At 38.8% G+C, this 15,614-nt stretch overlaps 1 protein-coding gene across 4 annotated transcripts in view; it reads left to right on the top strand.

The window, feature by feature from the left end:
- Positions 1–15,614, top strand: part of SLC9A9 (solute carrier family 9 member A9) — a 177,119-nt gene that overhangs the window by 3,566 nt on the left and 157,939 nt on the right. For all 4 annotated transcript variants that reach the window (XM_015276871.4, NM_001031305.2, XM_025153339.3 and 1 more), the window contains 3 exon segments: positions 2,494–2,696; positions 8,013–8,090; positions 8,691–8,767. In XM_015276871.4, coding sequence (XP_015132357.1) covers positions 2,494–2,696; positions 8,013–8,090; positions 8,691–8,767 — 358 coding nt within the window.

The raw sequence follows: 15,614 nt of genomic DNA, 5'->3' as shown, positions 1-15,614 counted from the left end.
GTTTATCAGACTGAAACGAAAACATAATGACAAAGAGCAGAACACAATCATTACAGCACTCAGTAGAAAGAAATGGCTCCATGTCACAGGACTTTGAGCTGCTTCATGAAGTTTGGAAGGGATTGGAGGGCTGAGATTGGAGGTCTAACATTCCCTCCCCCCGATAGCTTAACTCCTGACAGGTGTGCAGTGAGAATATTGGTTAAGCATAGCCTCTTCTGAGGGTTCCCTTAATGTCCTTATTTAAAGGGAAGCTGACCAGACAAAGTCCTGGAAAAAAAAAAAAAAAAAAAATCTTGTTTAGCTCAAGAATTTGGCATGGGTGACTTAGAAAATCCCTTCCAATACTCTTCTCTGTGATTAAGGACTTTTTTCTGCTTACAGAATATGCAGAAATTGGAAAAAATGCATTAAATTTGAAACATGGCTCATCTCTTAGAAATTATTGGCTTTTTTTCATAATAAATACATTAAAAATGGTTACAATGATATTTCCCAGAAGCTTTTTTTCTTTAAACAAATAGTAAGAAATGTTCTAGACAATATGTTACAAAAGCATGATTTCGGTTTGGAAGGTGGAGTAGAGGAAAGAAGCTCATTATCCACTTCCTTAAAAATGAATTATTTATATTAATACTCTGGACTCCTGAATTCTATCATTAAAGAAATATTATGTAATAATTTAAAGAAGAATGTGCATTCCATAAATGATACACTACTGAAATATTAAATATAATCTTCCCAGATTTTTAATTTACCAGTGTTTTATCTAGGGCCTTTGGCACATTTATTACTACAGAAGGAACAATACTATTCCACCACCTTAACTGATTCCTTCAGCATAGTGTAGTGCCACAGCAATTGTCTTTGTCCAAACCTCCCATAGAGAATTTGAAAACATTCTGAAAGAGCCCACCATTATAGAGCCCATCTATATTTTGTTCACATCTAAAGCATCATAGAATTTCCTTGAAAGCTAAAAGGACCTCACAGCCTCACTGATGCCCTAAGGATATCAATTGTTATAATGTGCTCTAATATAAATTCTCTAATATGTGTATGCTGTTGATGACTCTCACAATTTCCCTGTACTTTCATTATGGTTTCATTGTTTTACTGTTCAGTGTATTATCCAAATCTGAACTCCATCTGAGGATAAGAACTAAAACTGTAGAAGAAAATCTAAAGGCTGATTTGAATGCCAGTTGCAGAGAACTGATCAATACTGACTGAGAATTACAACTACTGTTGTCATATATTTAAAACAATCATTTTCTGCAAATTGATTTATTTATAATCAAGGGTCATCTTGCATGACTATGATCAACAGTATATGCATTTGTTTCCATTCCAGAAAATTCTTACAGAGGTAGCTTGAGTCTGCCACTGGAGATAATGTCTTATAAGAATGCTAAAAAAGAACAGTCCCTCTTGACTCCTAGTCTGAATTTGACACTAGATTTTGAAATATTTTTTCCCTCAAGCAATTTTGTGCTATTACATTACTGTGACAGAGAACACTTCTTATTTTTTAAATTATCAAACAGAATTTGATTCAAGGTACGTGAACCAAAGAGGTTCTTTGGGGTTTTTTGAGGATTTCTGTCTTTTACTACAGCTAGATTTATTATCTGCTTTACTACACAAATGCTTTGCATCTTCAGAAAGCCTTGTCGTTTTCTGCTGCATATCTAAATTCTGTTCCATCTAAAGAGTCTGATCATACCAAACAAGCATAAATGCATGAACATACAAAATATGCAATACAGACGTCATTCTGTTGCATCATCAGGCCAGGAATCTATAAGCTCGCATTGTGTCTATTCCAGAAACCTGCAGTTCAGAGGTCTCTCTTAGTGGAAAATGTGAAAATAACTGACACCTGACCAATTACCCACAGCATCCATGGCATTACATAGAAAACTTATCTTTCAGATTGATATCAGCTATTTCCCACAATTAATCATCTCCCGTAATGTTATCTAGATAAATAACAGTTACTTCTCCTGAAACAACCACTCAAGCTCACACTAGTGCCAAGAGAAAGAACAAAATGCATCTCCATGAAGAAGTGTGTAAAACCACCAAGATCACTGATTTTTTATGCTCAGTATAGCACTTTAGTTATATATTCATGCCCCTTCTTTCAATATCTATTGAAAACACAGTATTTAAGCAAGTCAATTGCTATAGTAGAATGATTCCAGCAACTGGATTGCAAGAATAGGAGTACAGCTGAGGACATAGAAAACCAACATCAGTATTCTAATGAAATTACCATTTGAAAGAATATTTTAAGGTCCCTCATGAAGTACTGAGTTAAGTGTACATGTGCGAAGGTAGAAACATTGAGAAAATAATGTTGTAGCCGTAGTAGAGCAAGAGCAGGGAAGTTCATTTTTCCCCAAGTCAGCAACTGTGCAGCATCAAATGCTTAAACTCACCTGAATCTCTTTGTTTTGTTTTGTTTTTGTTTGTTTGTTTACTCTCCAGGCCTTGTAATGGGATTAATCATACGATACGCAACAAAAACATCAGATGTTGAAAGTGGAACCATTTATGAATGTGAAAAGCTGAAATCTGGGCCATCCAGCCTACTTATTAATATAACTAATCAGGTCTATGAATACCAATACAAAAGAGAGATCAACCGTCACAATGTCAATGCTCATCAGGGCAATGCAATGCTTCAAAAGGTAAAAATGATTTATTTTTGTTCTGAATTGTGCAAGATATTTCTTTTACTTCTTTTATTTAGAGTCCTTTGCAACGCTGTGGACTTTTCTGTTTTCCAATATGTAACAATTAAAATATTCTTCTTATTTAGTATATTCTTTCTCCACCTTTGCAATATTTGCTTCTCCTGATACTCTGTTCAAAAAAAAAGAAAAAAAGGACAGCAACTGAAGGAATTCATGAGTGCAGAGAAACTTTCCAAAATCCCTCTAAAACTTTAAATTGAAAGACATCACATACTCACATGCAGGTCCTAAGCCCTTACAAACATCTTTTACGATATTTCAATATGTTATTTTGCTCTTTAACAAGTATCATTGTTTATCTATCACAGTAATAAATATTTTTGTATATAGTAGTGGTTATAAATACACAAAGCTTTTAATTTATGCTTAGAATGTACACTGAGCATCTCAGCAGAATTTGGATTTAACCATCTGCTCAAAGCCCTTGCCTCGTGTGCCTGCCTGTAGTTGCTGCTAGCCTCCTAACAGCGTAAGAGAGAACTAGACTAGACGCTGAGACCCGAGAGCTGTGGTGGGTGGAGACAGGAAAGCACCGTGGCAGTCATGCCAGCCAGATTTTGCTGAGCCTTCATCCTTTTTCCTGCTAGTTGCGAGAGGCTTGTCTTAGTTCAAGTGCTTAGTTTCCAAGGCTTATGTACTTATCTATTACATTTGAACGTTTTCATCATACTTGGTATACTGAAGCTGGTTTACGTTATGGGAAGGGAGGAGGACTAACACAGAAGTTCCTGTCGCCCTTACAGGGGATTGCCCATTCCTGTTTCTACAGTCCCAATTTGCAGGAAGATTCTTAAAAATCTCCACTACAAATTGTGGGTTTCTCTAAATCACAGGAGAGGTTTGAGCCTGCTAACATATTCACTTTAAGAGGGCAAGTGCTCTATTAAAAAGAAAATAAATAAAAAAGGAAAGAGGGAGATATTTGACTGTATTTAGGAGACAAAAACAATGCCTGGCAGCCTTCCTGACAGGCAGAAGTACTGACATACAAAACAGAAAACATGATCACACCATGCTCTGGTTTTTGTTCAACTGCAACTCCCTTCTGACTTCAGTATATGAGTTTATTAAGTGCATTTATCAGAAATAACAGACTGCCCTGCGACTTGTAAAGATACATCCTTCAATTCATTTTAAATGTAAAACATTCATTCAAGATTTCTGATGCCAGTGGAGGAAATATTTTATCATGTTTGCTGAATTAGTTCCAAAGTCAACATCTGAGTTTACAAATGAAGAGAATTCATTTTCTATCACATGTTCCATGAAGTTAACAGCACGTTATGTGCTAGCGAGTGTTTTGTCAATGTTATATTTCTAAGTAAGCAGAATGGAAAAAGAGGCTGAGCTCTCACTTCCTGTTTATCAAATGAAGCTATCTGCTAGCAAAATGACAGAAGTCATTTTCTGGCAGCTCTCATTCTTCTAAATCTAAATAATTGATCTAGTAGATGTAGCCTTAAAATACCACTTTATCTGAACAAAGGAGCTGCAAGCCATTGCTCTGTGTTCTGTCTCTAAAGGTACTGAAGTAGCACAGCTGCTGACAGAACAGTGAGCAGTACATAGCCTTATTAAAATATTATTTTCTTCTCCAGCTTTAAACAGCGCTCCGTTTATTGAAAGTTACTTGAAGTGTGGTGACTAAAAATCGTTCTTGATCACTGTCTGTGCCTGAAATTGAAGGCAAACTTGGACAGTGTACTGACAGCTGCATTGCCTTTTCTGGCTGTGGTAGAAAAAACAACCGATGTTCCATGTATATAAAACAGTATTAGATGAAGAATGCACCTTATGTGAACTCTGGATGATTTTCCAGTTTCATGACACTTCAGTATTTGCAATGGCATTCAGAAAACACAGAATGAGATAGGGTGGCTGAAAAGTTTTCTGTTTTCTATGGTGTTTTGGTCGTTTTCTACTGCTCCTAGACCATGTCTCCGTTCACTGAGGGGTAAAGTTGGTTTGCCTAGGTTTTATGCTATTTGCCCTTTTTATGCTAAGCATCGATCCCACACTAGATCAGAAAAAGATCTGGAAGAGGAAGACAGCTCTCTGAAGGTGGAGCTAGGTTGTTCTCTGTTAGTTTCTTGCTGAAGGACAATCCCAAAGCTTGCTACCCAACTGATAGAAATCCGTTTTCTCTATATGCTAGTAGAAATGCACCAGGAAAAAGTGAAAAAGCTTTAAGTATTTCTTCCGTGGAAGATAAAATGAGGCTGAACATACTCTAGGCCAAAGTCCTTACAAACACGATTAGAAAAAAGATTGCTTGTCCTGCATTCATACTCTATGATACTCAGTTTAAATATTTCACCTTGTAGCTTTTGATAGATTATATGCAGATTTCCCACCTAACTGAAAGAGGAAATAATGAACTAGCTCTATAGTTTGTATGTATCAATACAGTTTCTCTGAAATTAAAGAATTGAATGTATTTTATACTTGCTGAAATTTAGGCCTTGAGAATTTTCCAAAGAAAAAATAGCTATGGTGAAATGGGGAGAAAGTTACTTTGGCTGCTGATCTGCAAATGAATGATGTTCTTACTGGTATAAGGAACAATCATGAATTATCTTCTCAGGTAATATTCATCTGACAGGCTGTACAAACATCAGTTTTCTCTGAAGTTTTTCAGACTTTTGCCTGTCCTGTGAAGCATTCTTGCTTTCCTAAGCATCAGAAGTAAATATTACAATATTCTTTTCATCAATTAAAGATTTTGTCAATGACACAAGATAAAATAAGCAGAGTCAACTCAGAAAAAGGCCATTGACATCTGATGTCAAATCTGTTGTCCAGGTATTGCAAATAAATTGGACCTCAGTCTATTTCCAACACAGAAGCAAACAGTGTTAATAAGGAAGAAAACAAATACAGCCTGCTGTGAAACTCACTTAAAGCAGAGATTTTTATGCATGTTTGGTATGCGTTCACTGAAATTTAGTCATTGATCTGTGTACAACATTTGGCTAAGGGATTCTGTCACTGTTACTGCATTTTCAAACGGAGGCACAGTGTACAGTGCTTACAAGGGCTAAGGAGCATTTTTTTTTACTGGTCACAGAGAAGATGTATTGACCCAGTGTCCTTCTGACAATCTTTCTATAGCTCTAATTTATTACAGTATTCATGAAAATCCAGCCGCTAGCAAATGACCGTAAAGTTTCCAGTGATTGAATGATCTGAAATAGACAGGCATTGTAATTTATGAGTGCACCTGATTCAATAAATCTCTGTGTGAGGTGATGAGGCTTCAGAGTCTGCATAAATTACTTAGCAAGTTCCACAATTAGCTCAAACTCGCCAAATCACAAAAATAAAACCTTGGAACACAATTACTTAGAAACCTTGTTTTGTAGGTAACTGCACATATTTGAAATGATACTGCCAGAGGAATTTAAGTAACTTTAGTAGAAAATAATATCCTCACTCTGGAGTTTTGATAGCCATTATTTTGTATATGGTTTTAGAGAGCCAGCATAATCACCAACTTAGTACCATCTTTGTAATGCTAGGTACTTCACCTCTCATTAAAGATTTATATAACACCTTTAAAGAGTGGGAAATCTCCTCTTTACTCCTATCATGAGATAGGGAAACAAAAGCTACGGAAATTTGCAGAAACACTTCGTGTTTGGATGCTGATCCCAGATGTTTTGATGACAACTCTGCTTATTCACATACAAAATACCAAGACTGAACTGGAGAGTGAGTCATTCTTACACATCTAGGTGTAAGTCCTCTGTAATGGTATACTTTTGATGTATAGCAACATTAGTACTGCTTTCACTCTCTATTCAGAAATACTTTTGTAATAAAAAAAGCAGAAATAATGAAAGCAGATAACCGCATTTTAGAAGTCTTCCATTCCTAAAAACTTCTAATAGAGCTCAGTGTATAGCTTGGCTATGCATCCAAAAAGACAAGATTGCTTGGGTGAAGTTTGACCCCCTGTTCTCTGTACAAAATTTCATTTATTGGCTTCTTGGCTGTGGTAGAAGTGGTCTAGGAAGCTCAGGAAACTGGGCCTCTTCAGAAGACTACTGGTGTCTCCCAACAGCTTTTCTTTGTATTTTCTCTCTCTCTATTTCATGTCCCAAGGTGAAATGAGGTTACGAAAGATATGATCAAGTGAGCTCAGGAGACCTCAGCGATAACTGCTCTGCATTACAAACAGTACTTTTAAACTATTCCTGCAGTGAATTTCCCATACAGCAGCTTCAGCTTTGCAATGAGGAGGCAGTACAAAAAATTCTTACTCCTTATAAAACAAAGGAGACAGAGGTTGTCTTGTCCCTCATGCATAAGAAGGTTCCAGATGCATCTCAAGCAAACCGCACTCAGAGAGACCCTGGGAATAGGGTTGTCACTACGCAGCAATCTGAGTGTAACAAACTCTGTAACGGAGTATGAAGTGTTGCCTGCTGCTGTGCCAGGCAGTGGGATGGAGCAAGAATCACAAAGAGATCAGTGCCATACATTCAGTTCTGGAAGCAAATCTCATCCTAGTTCTTTTCTTGCAGAAAATTCAAGTAGTCATTGTGGAATGTCTGAATCTAATTGAGCCTGTTGAGGTTAGAAGGAATCCCCTTTGCCTGCAAAACAGATACAAGATATGTAGGCAATGGGACAGAGTTAATGGCACCGCAGAAATGATGCTAGAGAAGCAATCAGCAGATTTACTGAAAAACTTCTGAAGAACAGGTTTGCAGTTAAACAATTGCAGCTTTGTGAGTTATCTTGCATCTGAGCTACGTTATCCAGCCACAGACATATTCCTTACCTGTTAAAAATATGAGGTAAAAGCATTTGTGATCACTTTTAGTTGAATTTGGGTGAAGTAATGAAGATGGTCAGGGTTCAGAAAAATGCATGAGAAGTGACAGCCAGTAGCTCATCAAGCAACTTTAGCTAGCTCTGTTTGGAACTACATAGACATGTGTTGAAAGAAGCATTAGTTTGGTTTGGGTAGTGCAGATCTTTTCTGTTATCACTGCTGAGTAAGTGGGAAACTAACTGTACTAGGAATTAAGCATGGGACTGTCCAGTTGGGTAGTACAGTAGTGTAATGACAGTATCACAGGTAATACCACTTGTATGTTTAAAATAGTTGTAACCAATTTCTTTCTTTAAACATTCAAATTGAATTTTACATACACGAGCAGTAAGGAACTACACGTTAATATGTAAAACAGAACTCAGAATGGCATTCTGGCTCCTTACCCTCTCTTTTGTCCTTTCTGGCAGATGACATTTGATCCTTCCATCTTCTTCAATATTTTGCTGCCACCTATTATATTTCATGCTGGATATAGTTTAAAGAAGGTAAGTGCCTCTGTCTTAAATTACAGAAGTGGCTCAGTGTGACTGCTACTTGTTAGATCCAACAGACCAGTAATGGAGAAAAAAAGTCAGTTAACAATTATATTGCATCGTAAGAACTCAACAGGATCGGTAAAAAATGCAATCTGCTCCCTGTCACTGTGCAGAGATTTGGTTGTGCAGTTTGTAACTCACAGACATTGCTGTTCTCAGAAGAGGCCACTTTGCATCTGGTAACACTACAAGTAGGCAGCAGCCTATCAATTTTTTTATACCCTGCATGATCAAAACTTAGTTTACTCAAGGGATAAGGTCATGATACAGTTTATATCAGACACTTTTACTGTGAACCTGAAGCATTTGGCCAGGCACATAAAAGACAGAATTGCCAAGGCACTCCAAGAGACCAAAAAAAAAAAAAAAAAAAATCAAATCATATTTTTCAAAACAACTTCAATAGCCTATACTGTTTAATTTTATATCTATGGGTTGTAGCAAGAAAAATAATGGATGGAATGGCACTTCTAGATGCAACTTGGTTTTAATGTTCTTTTACTGACTGTATTATAAAGGACTTCTTTTTTTCCAAACTTTCCTCCTCAGAGACATTTCTTTCGTAACTTAGGATCAATTTTAACGTATGCATTTTTGGGAACTGCCATCTCCTGCATTGTCATAGGGTAAGTGAATGCCTTCTGCTATATTGATGAACTCCTAATTAGTGCTCTGATAATTTTTTTTTTAATTAAAAACTAAACTGTAAAAATAATTGCTCACCCTCAATGATCAATACAAGTCACAACGTGTGTAATAGATACAGTAATTTTATGTCAGAGAACGCAGAGGAGGCAAGACTGCTGGGTGTAAGAACTGTCGCAGGCACTCAGGAAGCTGTGTCCTGCACTTCTAGCCTATGATTGATACGTGGCCTACTTTCTACAACCTTGTAACCTTAACCACCTCTCCTGAGAAAAGGAACCATTCTCTCATTTGAAATGCCATGCTTCTAACCAGAATTCATTCCATAGGAGAACAAGTCTCTAACAGAAAATGAAGGACTTAAAAGCTCACAAGATAATGGACAGGGACATACTGTATAACGTAAAATTACTGGAGTCATCTCTAAGGCCAAGAGAAACTTTTTAAGTGAAGGTCATGCTAAAGGTCTTATTATCGCATCACGTGTGAATTAGATCTGACTAAATAGTTTCTGCAGAAAAAGAGGAAGACAGAAGAACAGAAGGGCAAAAAATCCTGTTTCACTTCCATACTTCTTAAGTAAAATGTTTCTAATTTTATTGCAAAAATTCGCCTGGTTTACTAATCACTGTGGAGAGACATCACATGCTAAAATACTTGGCTAACATTTACAGTCCACAACTTTTTTTTCTCCTTTATATTTTTCAGTTCTTTCTTTTAAAAACTGAACCTTAAATGATTTTGAAAACCAAACCCACACGTGCATCTATACATAAACATATGAGAAAGATGGAAAGAGATATCAGGAATTAACAAATACCACTCCAAATATTTTTGAGGACAAAAAAAAAAAAAAAAAGACATGAGATTGGCAACACACACCTGAGGAGTTCAGCATGTTCCCTGTGCACTGCATGACTGGGGATTGGACTTCTCTTTGTGCTTACCATTTCCAGAGATGTCTGGGTAGTTTGGCAAACCTATGGACATTTAATTAGGTTATGGGCATGTTCCTTATTGCTTTCTGACTGGAGCTTTCTGGAATATACTAATGGAGTCAGCTGATGCAAAACAGCGTTGAGCTTAGAATCTGATTACTCTTTCTCATCTGGGGGCTGTGGAAAGACTTTGCAGCTTGGAAGCTGTTCTGTGCTTCAGCAGAGCAAAACCAAAGAATCACGCAGTACTGTACAGTAGGCTGAAGCCAAGAAAATGTTTGGCTTGTATCTACTGTACTGTGAGATTCTTCTGGATTTTAGAAACTGTTTCTGCAAGGAAAAATGGGGCCACGTTAAGGGTAGCAGAAAATCTCTCTGTTACACAGCACTCTGTAAACTAAGCAAATACCTTTAAAAAGATGATCTGCAGTTATACCACCAAAGCTCCCAGTTGATCATTTCTGTATTAGTTCAGAATTACTTCATGTATAATTAGTATTTTTTCCCCTAATTTAAAGATTGTTTTCTACCACACATTCCTACCAAATAATACAGATGTAGTTTTCCTTCATATACCACCTGCAAATAGCAAATGCTTAAGCTCTTCAGAGGCAAGAATAAAAGCTTTATTTGGGCTACAAACAGAAACTGTTGGAGGGCAGCATTAAAGTATCCTGGTGCTGTACAGATTAACTGAGAGAGAATGGAAAGTTATACGTAGGCAATTTGCCCTCCCCAGTGGTAAAATATTCTGAATATATTTCAGATGTCTGTCTTTAATAATTTCCATTAATATTTTGAAGCTAGATATTTAGCCTATGGCTGAAAATAATGAAAAAGCTAATAACCAGACATTAATTTTTATGTAGTAATTTGTGTGTGTGTGAAAATATAGTACTTGTGTTGGTAATGTTTTTGTGGGTGTTTTTTCTTCATTTTATTTTAGGGTGGTTTTTTTTTTTTTTTTTTTTTTTATTGCTTTCCTGTCCTATCCGGAGTTAATGCAGGCACTTTCTTTCATGAGGGAGGGCTGTACCATTTTTCAATGACCTGAGGAAACTCAACAGGCATTATTTAGATTAAAAATCAAACTGCACCTCTCCAGAGTTCTCCAGAGAAGGCAAAGTAATGGTGAGGCCCAGCAGTTGTTGTGCTTACTTGTGAGTGTGTAGCTCAGTGCCCCAATGTGGGCTTTGATTCTTTGGTCATTGTGTATCTAAAATAATTCTGCATGTGGAGTTGCAAGCTGTAACTCACAGTTGCAGCTGCAAGAGGTAGTTCCTGTGTATCACTCCTGTTTAAAGATGTTAAACAAATCCCAAACAGGTTAGAAAAGTATCGGTTTAGAGTAGTTTGAAAATAAACACTCACTGTGATGTCTTGAGCATGGAAATTTTGCAAAGAGAATGAAAAAGGGAAGAGACTTACTGTTAGACATATTTCTGAGTTCTAGCATTTCTAAAGCTATAATGTAATTAAAAACCACTCTAATTTGAATGACTTGTCAACTTGTGGACAAGTTAAACCAAGAACTGATATAAAACAGCACTTCTCAGGCCACTAACATCCACTCAGAGATGGATGCTTCCAAGAGTACTGTAACGCACTCAAGTATGTGTTGCTGCGAGTTCAGTCTTAGTATTTCTAGCCATTCTGGGATAAGCATCTGATGTTGTTTACTGCAGCAGAGTTGATCACGCAGAAAACACAGTTCTTCTCATAAACAGATGTGGTGAACAGCAGGGTGTAATTATTTCTCTCTTCCAGAAGAACCACTTAGCATACTAAGGATATCAAAAAATTCATATTAAAGGGAAATGTATGTGGCTGGGGAAGCTAAAAAGAAAAACGTAAGTCGTGCACTCTTCCAGAAAAAGAGCAAATGGCATTTGTTGCAAAATAGGAAGACTAGATTTTTTTCCTCACAAGAAACCTCTATCTAGAGGCAAAAACTTACTTGTTTTGTTGGCTTCTATTGCTGCTGTTCTATAGAGTTCCTTCCCAGTTGCATTGGAAGTTTTTTACTATACAAATGAATACTTTTGCCTAGGTCTCTTAATATTTTCTTCCCTTAATCTTCACAGATCATTAAAGAACTAACACCCAGCATTGTATCTAAATACCGCCATTCCCTGTTTCTCTAGCTGTAGACCACCCATACATCTTTTCAACCCAGCTTTTTGGCTCCAGCAGCATTTGGAATAGCATATGACTCAAAGACAGATTTCTAATTCAGCCTACACTGTGCATTGCTGCAAGCCATACAAAACTGCATGGCTTTACTACATTGTAAGACATGGCATACAGCAAGTATACTGCTTTCTTCTAAACCAACATGAGCAATGACATGGCCTCTGTTACGTACATGTTCTGCCTCTAGTCTCCTTCTGTCAGTCATTTTGTACTTTGTTTTTCTCTATATTCAGTTGTCTTGATCCCCATCCTTCCATATCCAACAATTAGCTTCCCAGGCAGCATTCCTTTCTTTTCTCTTTCTTTAGAAATACAAATACTACAATAATAAAATTTTACTGAATGGCAAAAGAAGGCAACAACAGTGCCTTCTGACAGGATGCAGGCACTATAAAACAATAACAGGTAACAACAAAAGAAAAGTAGCTCACCCCTTCTAATGACTAGCAACAGCTCAAGAGAAATACAGTCTCTATCCAAGGAAATATTGCTCCCTCAGCTGCTAACTCTTAAATGAGGGTGAAGAGGGGTGGATCCTGGCTCCACCCCTTCCAGTCACACAGGTGCATTTGCTTGCACCTGAGCTCCCTGGGTTAGCCACAGCTTCTCACCTGCTGCTTAACCATTGGTTCAGGCTGTGACCTGGCAATTCCTCTGCACTTAGTGAAGAAAAATGACTAGGGTTATTTTATTTTCTGCTTCAGCAAGGACTTTATGCACGTAGGTGGCTCTTGAAATGCTAATTAGTTTCTGCTCATAGGCAGCTCCATATCCTATGCAGAAAAGTCATTCACTTCTTAAATATACTGACTTGGCCCCTGCTGGCTCTTTGCAGCACCACCACCTCTTCAGCCTAACCTAATCCCTTTTGTGAAGCTTAGCGGGAACCAAACCAGATGTGTTACAACACCACAATCTCTGCTCTGTTTTGGCCTCTCCCTTGCTGGGAGGATGAGTATCAAGATCTGTTCTGTGGTATTTATATGCATACCACATACTGCAAATATAGAGCAGAATGATGGTACTGGTAAAAATAATAAGAAATAATAATAAAAAAAACCGCAAGCAACTAACATATCTTTATCTGTACAAAGACAATGACTAATAGTGAAACTCCACAATAAGAATGTAAGGTCATATATGGATTAGATTCACTGACTGACCTAGAAGCTGCACACTGATACCTTGTTTGTAGTCTCTGATCTATGAGAAAATTGAACGTTGGTTCAGATAGAAAATGCAAAACAAAGCATTTTTTTTTTAAATTGCTCACCTTATTTCTTCCTTTCAGCCGTCCTTACAACCCAGTTCATATATTTGATTTTGGGATAAGAAACAGTGTGTTCATGCTATCTCTGTGGAACATAAGTATCATTCAATTCATTTTAGAAAAGCAGAAAGACTTATCTGATGTCATTCGGTCCTGTTGCAAACCATATTATCTTGTTTATGCAGTTGCCCTCCATTGATCATCAGGATGTGGGTACAGCTGACTGCAGTTTCTCTCCCTTCAAACAATGTTATGAGTGAAGCTGTTCTTCACCACTCTTTTATCACAGAATAATTTAGGGTGGAACTGACCTCTGATCCAACCCAGCCCCTTACAGGGGAAAACTTTAAAGAAAAATGAAAACCTGAAGGTTAGAATGAGATACTCAGAGCCTTCTCTGATCACATTTAAAATACCTCCCAATACCCACCTCTGAGGAATGCCATTAGTAACCCAATACTATATGGATTCCAAACCACTGTTCATTACTCTGTGAGCCCAGCAGTTGAGTGGGTTTTCCACCCACCATGCCCTTCCATGACAAGTGACTTGATTCAACCAGCTTTCAGTATTCTTCTTATTAATGCTATTTTATCTTGTACATAGAGAAGCCCACAGTTAGCCCTACATTTTACTTATTATACAGAATCCAGAAAGCAAACCATTATTACATGTAACCAGAGTACTACGTAGCCTCTCTCACTGGAATATTGTAAAATACCTTTCAAGTACAGATAGATTTCTATGAAGCAGAATACTTTGCGCTCTTTAGATGTGGAAAACACTTGCTGACAGGTTAAGGGATGGGACCGAGTGGCAGAGCTGTGACACAACTCTGAAGGGCAGTGCCCTGCTCCAGCCAGTGGCAGCCATGTGACTGATGCACAGCTGTGGGTATCTGTAACGCTGTGCTCTGCCATCACCACACAGGTGACTCAGATCTACATGTGTAGCGGAAGGGAGAACAGCTGTAGTGAGGCCAGCATCAAAGTGCACTGAAAGAGCCAGAGGGCTTACAAATGTAGCTGGGTTACTACAGAACCTAATTTCCTGTCCAAATCATAATCCCATTTTGGTGCTTTTCCCAAACAGCCCTCTGATATAGCCAGAAAGCATTTGCTTGATCGTGAGTCAGCCATTCGGTGCAAGAGCCTTACTCATGGCTTTAATAAAACGCTGACCGATCCCATCTTGCTGCTGAACTTGGTCACGTGTGTAACAGACAGCACATTCAGTTGAAATTTCTGCAGGCTCTTTTCCCTATTAAAGATACAGGCCAACAGCATTTACTTCCAACTGGCATCAAAGAGAAGAAAAAAAAAAAAACCCACACAACTACCGTCAAAATTACAGTGCGGGAAAATGAGAGAAACAGCAGGTGGAAGCGTTTCACGTCAGCGTTCAGCACAGCAGCGAGAACGACTTCACGCAGCGCGAGCTTTCGCGTTCCGGGCTGCTGCAGGGGATCCTCGGCCGGCACGGCGGGCTGCGGGCAGCAGGGGGCGGCCGCGCTCCGCCTGCGCCGCGGGCCGACCTCAAAGCGCCGCTCCTCCGAAGCCCGCTTTAACGCGGAGCTCTGGCCGCCCTTCCTCCGCCTCTACCGCTCGGTTCTGTGCGAAGGAAGGCGGTGGGGAAGTGGTGCCTCGGACCGTCGTTAGCTCCCAGCCGGCGTCACCTCAAACAGACAATCAAACAAAAAGATTTCACCACTACGCTGGCGGTGGGGGCAGCTGTCCACACTGTGGGCCTAATGTGCCGGATCCGGGCTCAGGAAGAGCCAGTAGCAGCTCCGTGTTGATGGCGGGACGAGCCAGCCCCCTCACAGCCTGCTCGGGTTGGGCCTCTCGCTGCTCTTCTCTCCAGCTTGGAGCCCTCCTGCTGAGGGAAGGCTCAGAATCTTCAAACACTTATCCAAGGACTCCAAATAATACAGTAAATGAAACAATTCTGATGAACAGTTATTAGAAAACTGGGGAGTTCATTAGCTAAAATTATTGGCTGTGATGGCGGATGTCAGAATGCTCACAATCAGCCTCGTTTTCAGATTACTTGGCTTAGTTCTCAAAGTATTTCAAAGTAGTTACCAGAATTGTGAAACAGCAATCTCAGCCCATCGCCAATGAAGTTACATTCAGTACAGTAACACTTGCAGACTTGGAAGTGGCTCAGAAGCCTGAACTGGTTGTCCCCTTGCACTTCTAGTAAAAGAAATAGGCTGCGAAACCTGATACAGTTCCAACCTTTCGCTGGCAAATTGCAGCTTCATTAGTGCTCTTGGCAAGATGCTGGGGGTTTTACATCACTGATCCTCTTGTTAGCCCCTCACGTGTGTGACTGAAGTGCTCTTCCGGGAGCAGTTTGTGAAAGTGAATGTTGTAAATATATTTCCTTTATATGCAAACAGATGCTCCGTGTCTTTGGGGCTGT

The sequence above is a fragment of the Gallus gallus genome, chromosome 9 (genome assembly GCF_016699485.2).
Source record: "Gallus gallus isolate bGalGal1 chromosome 9, bGalGal1.mat.broiler.GRCg7b, whole genome shotgun sequence".
NCBI classification, from domain to species: domain Eukaryota; kingdom Metazoa; phylum Chordata; class Aves; order Galliformes; family Phasianidae; genus Gallus; species Gallus gallus.
The sequence above is the reverse complement of the archived record's forward strand: the minus strand, read 5'-3'. Positions and strand labels throughout refer to the sequence as shown.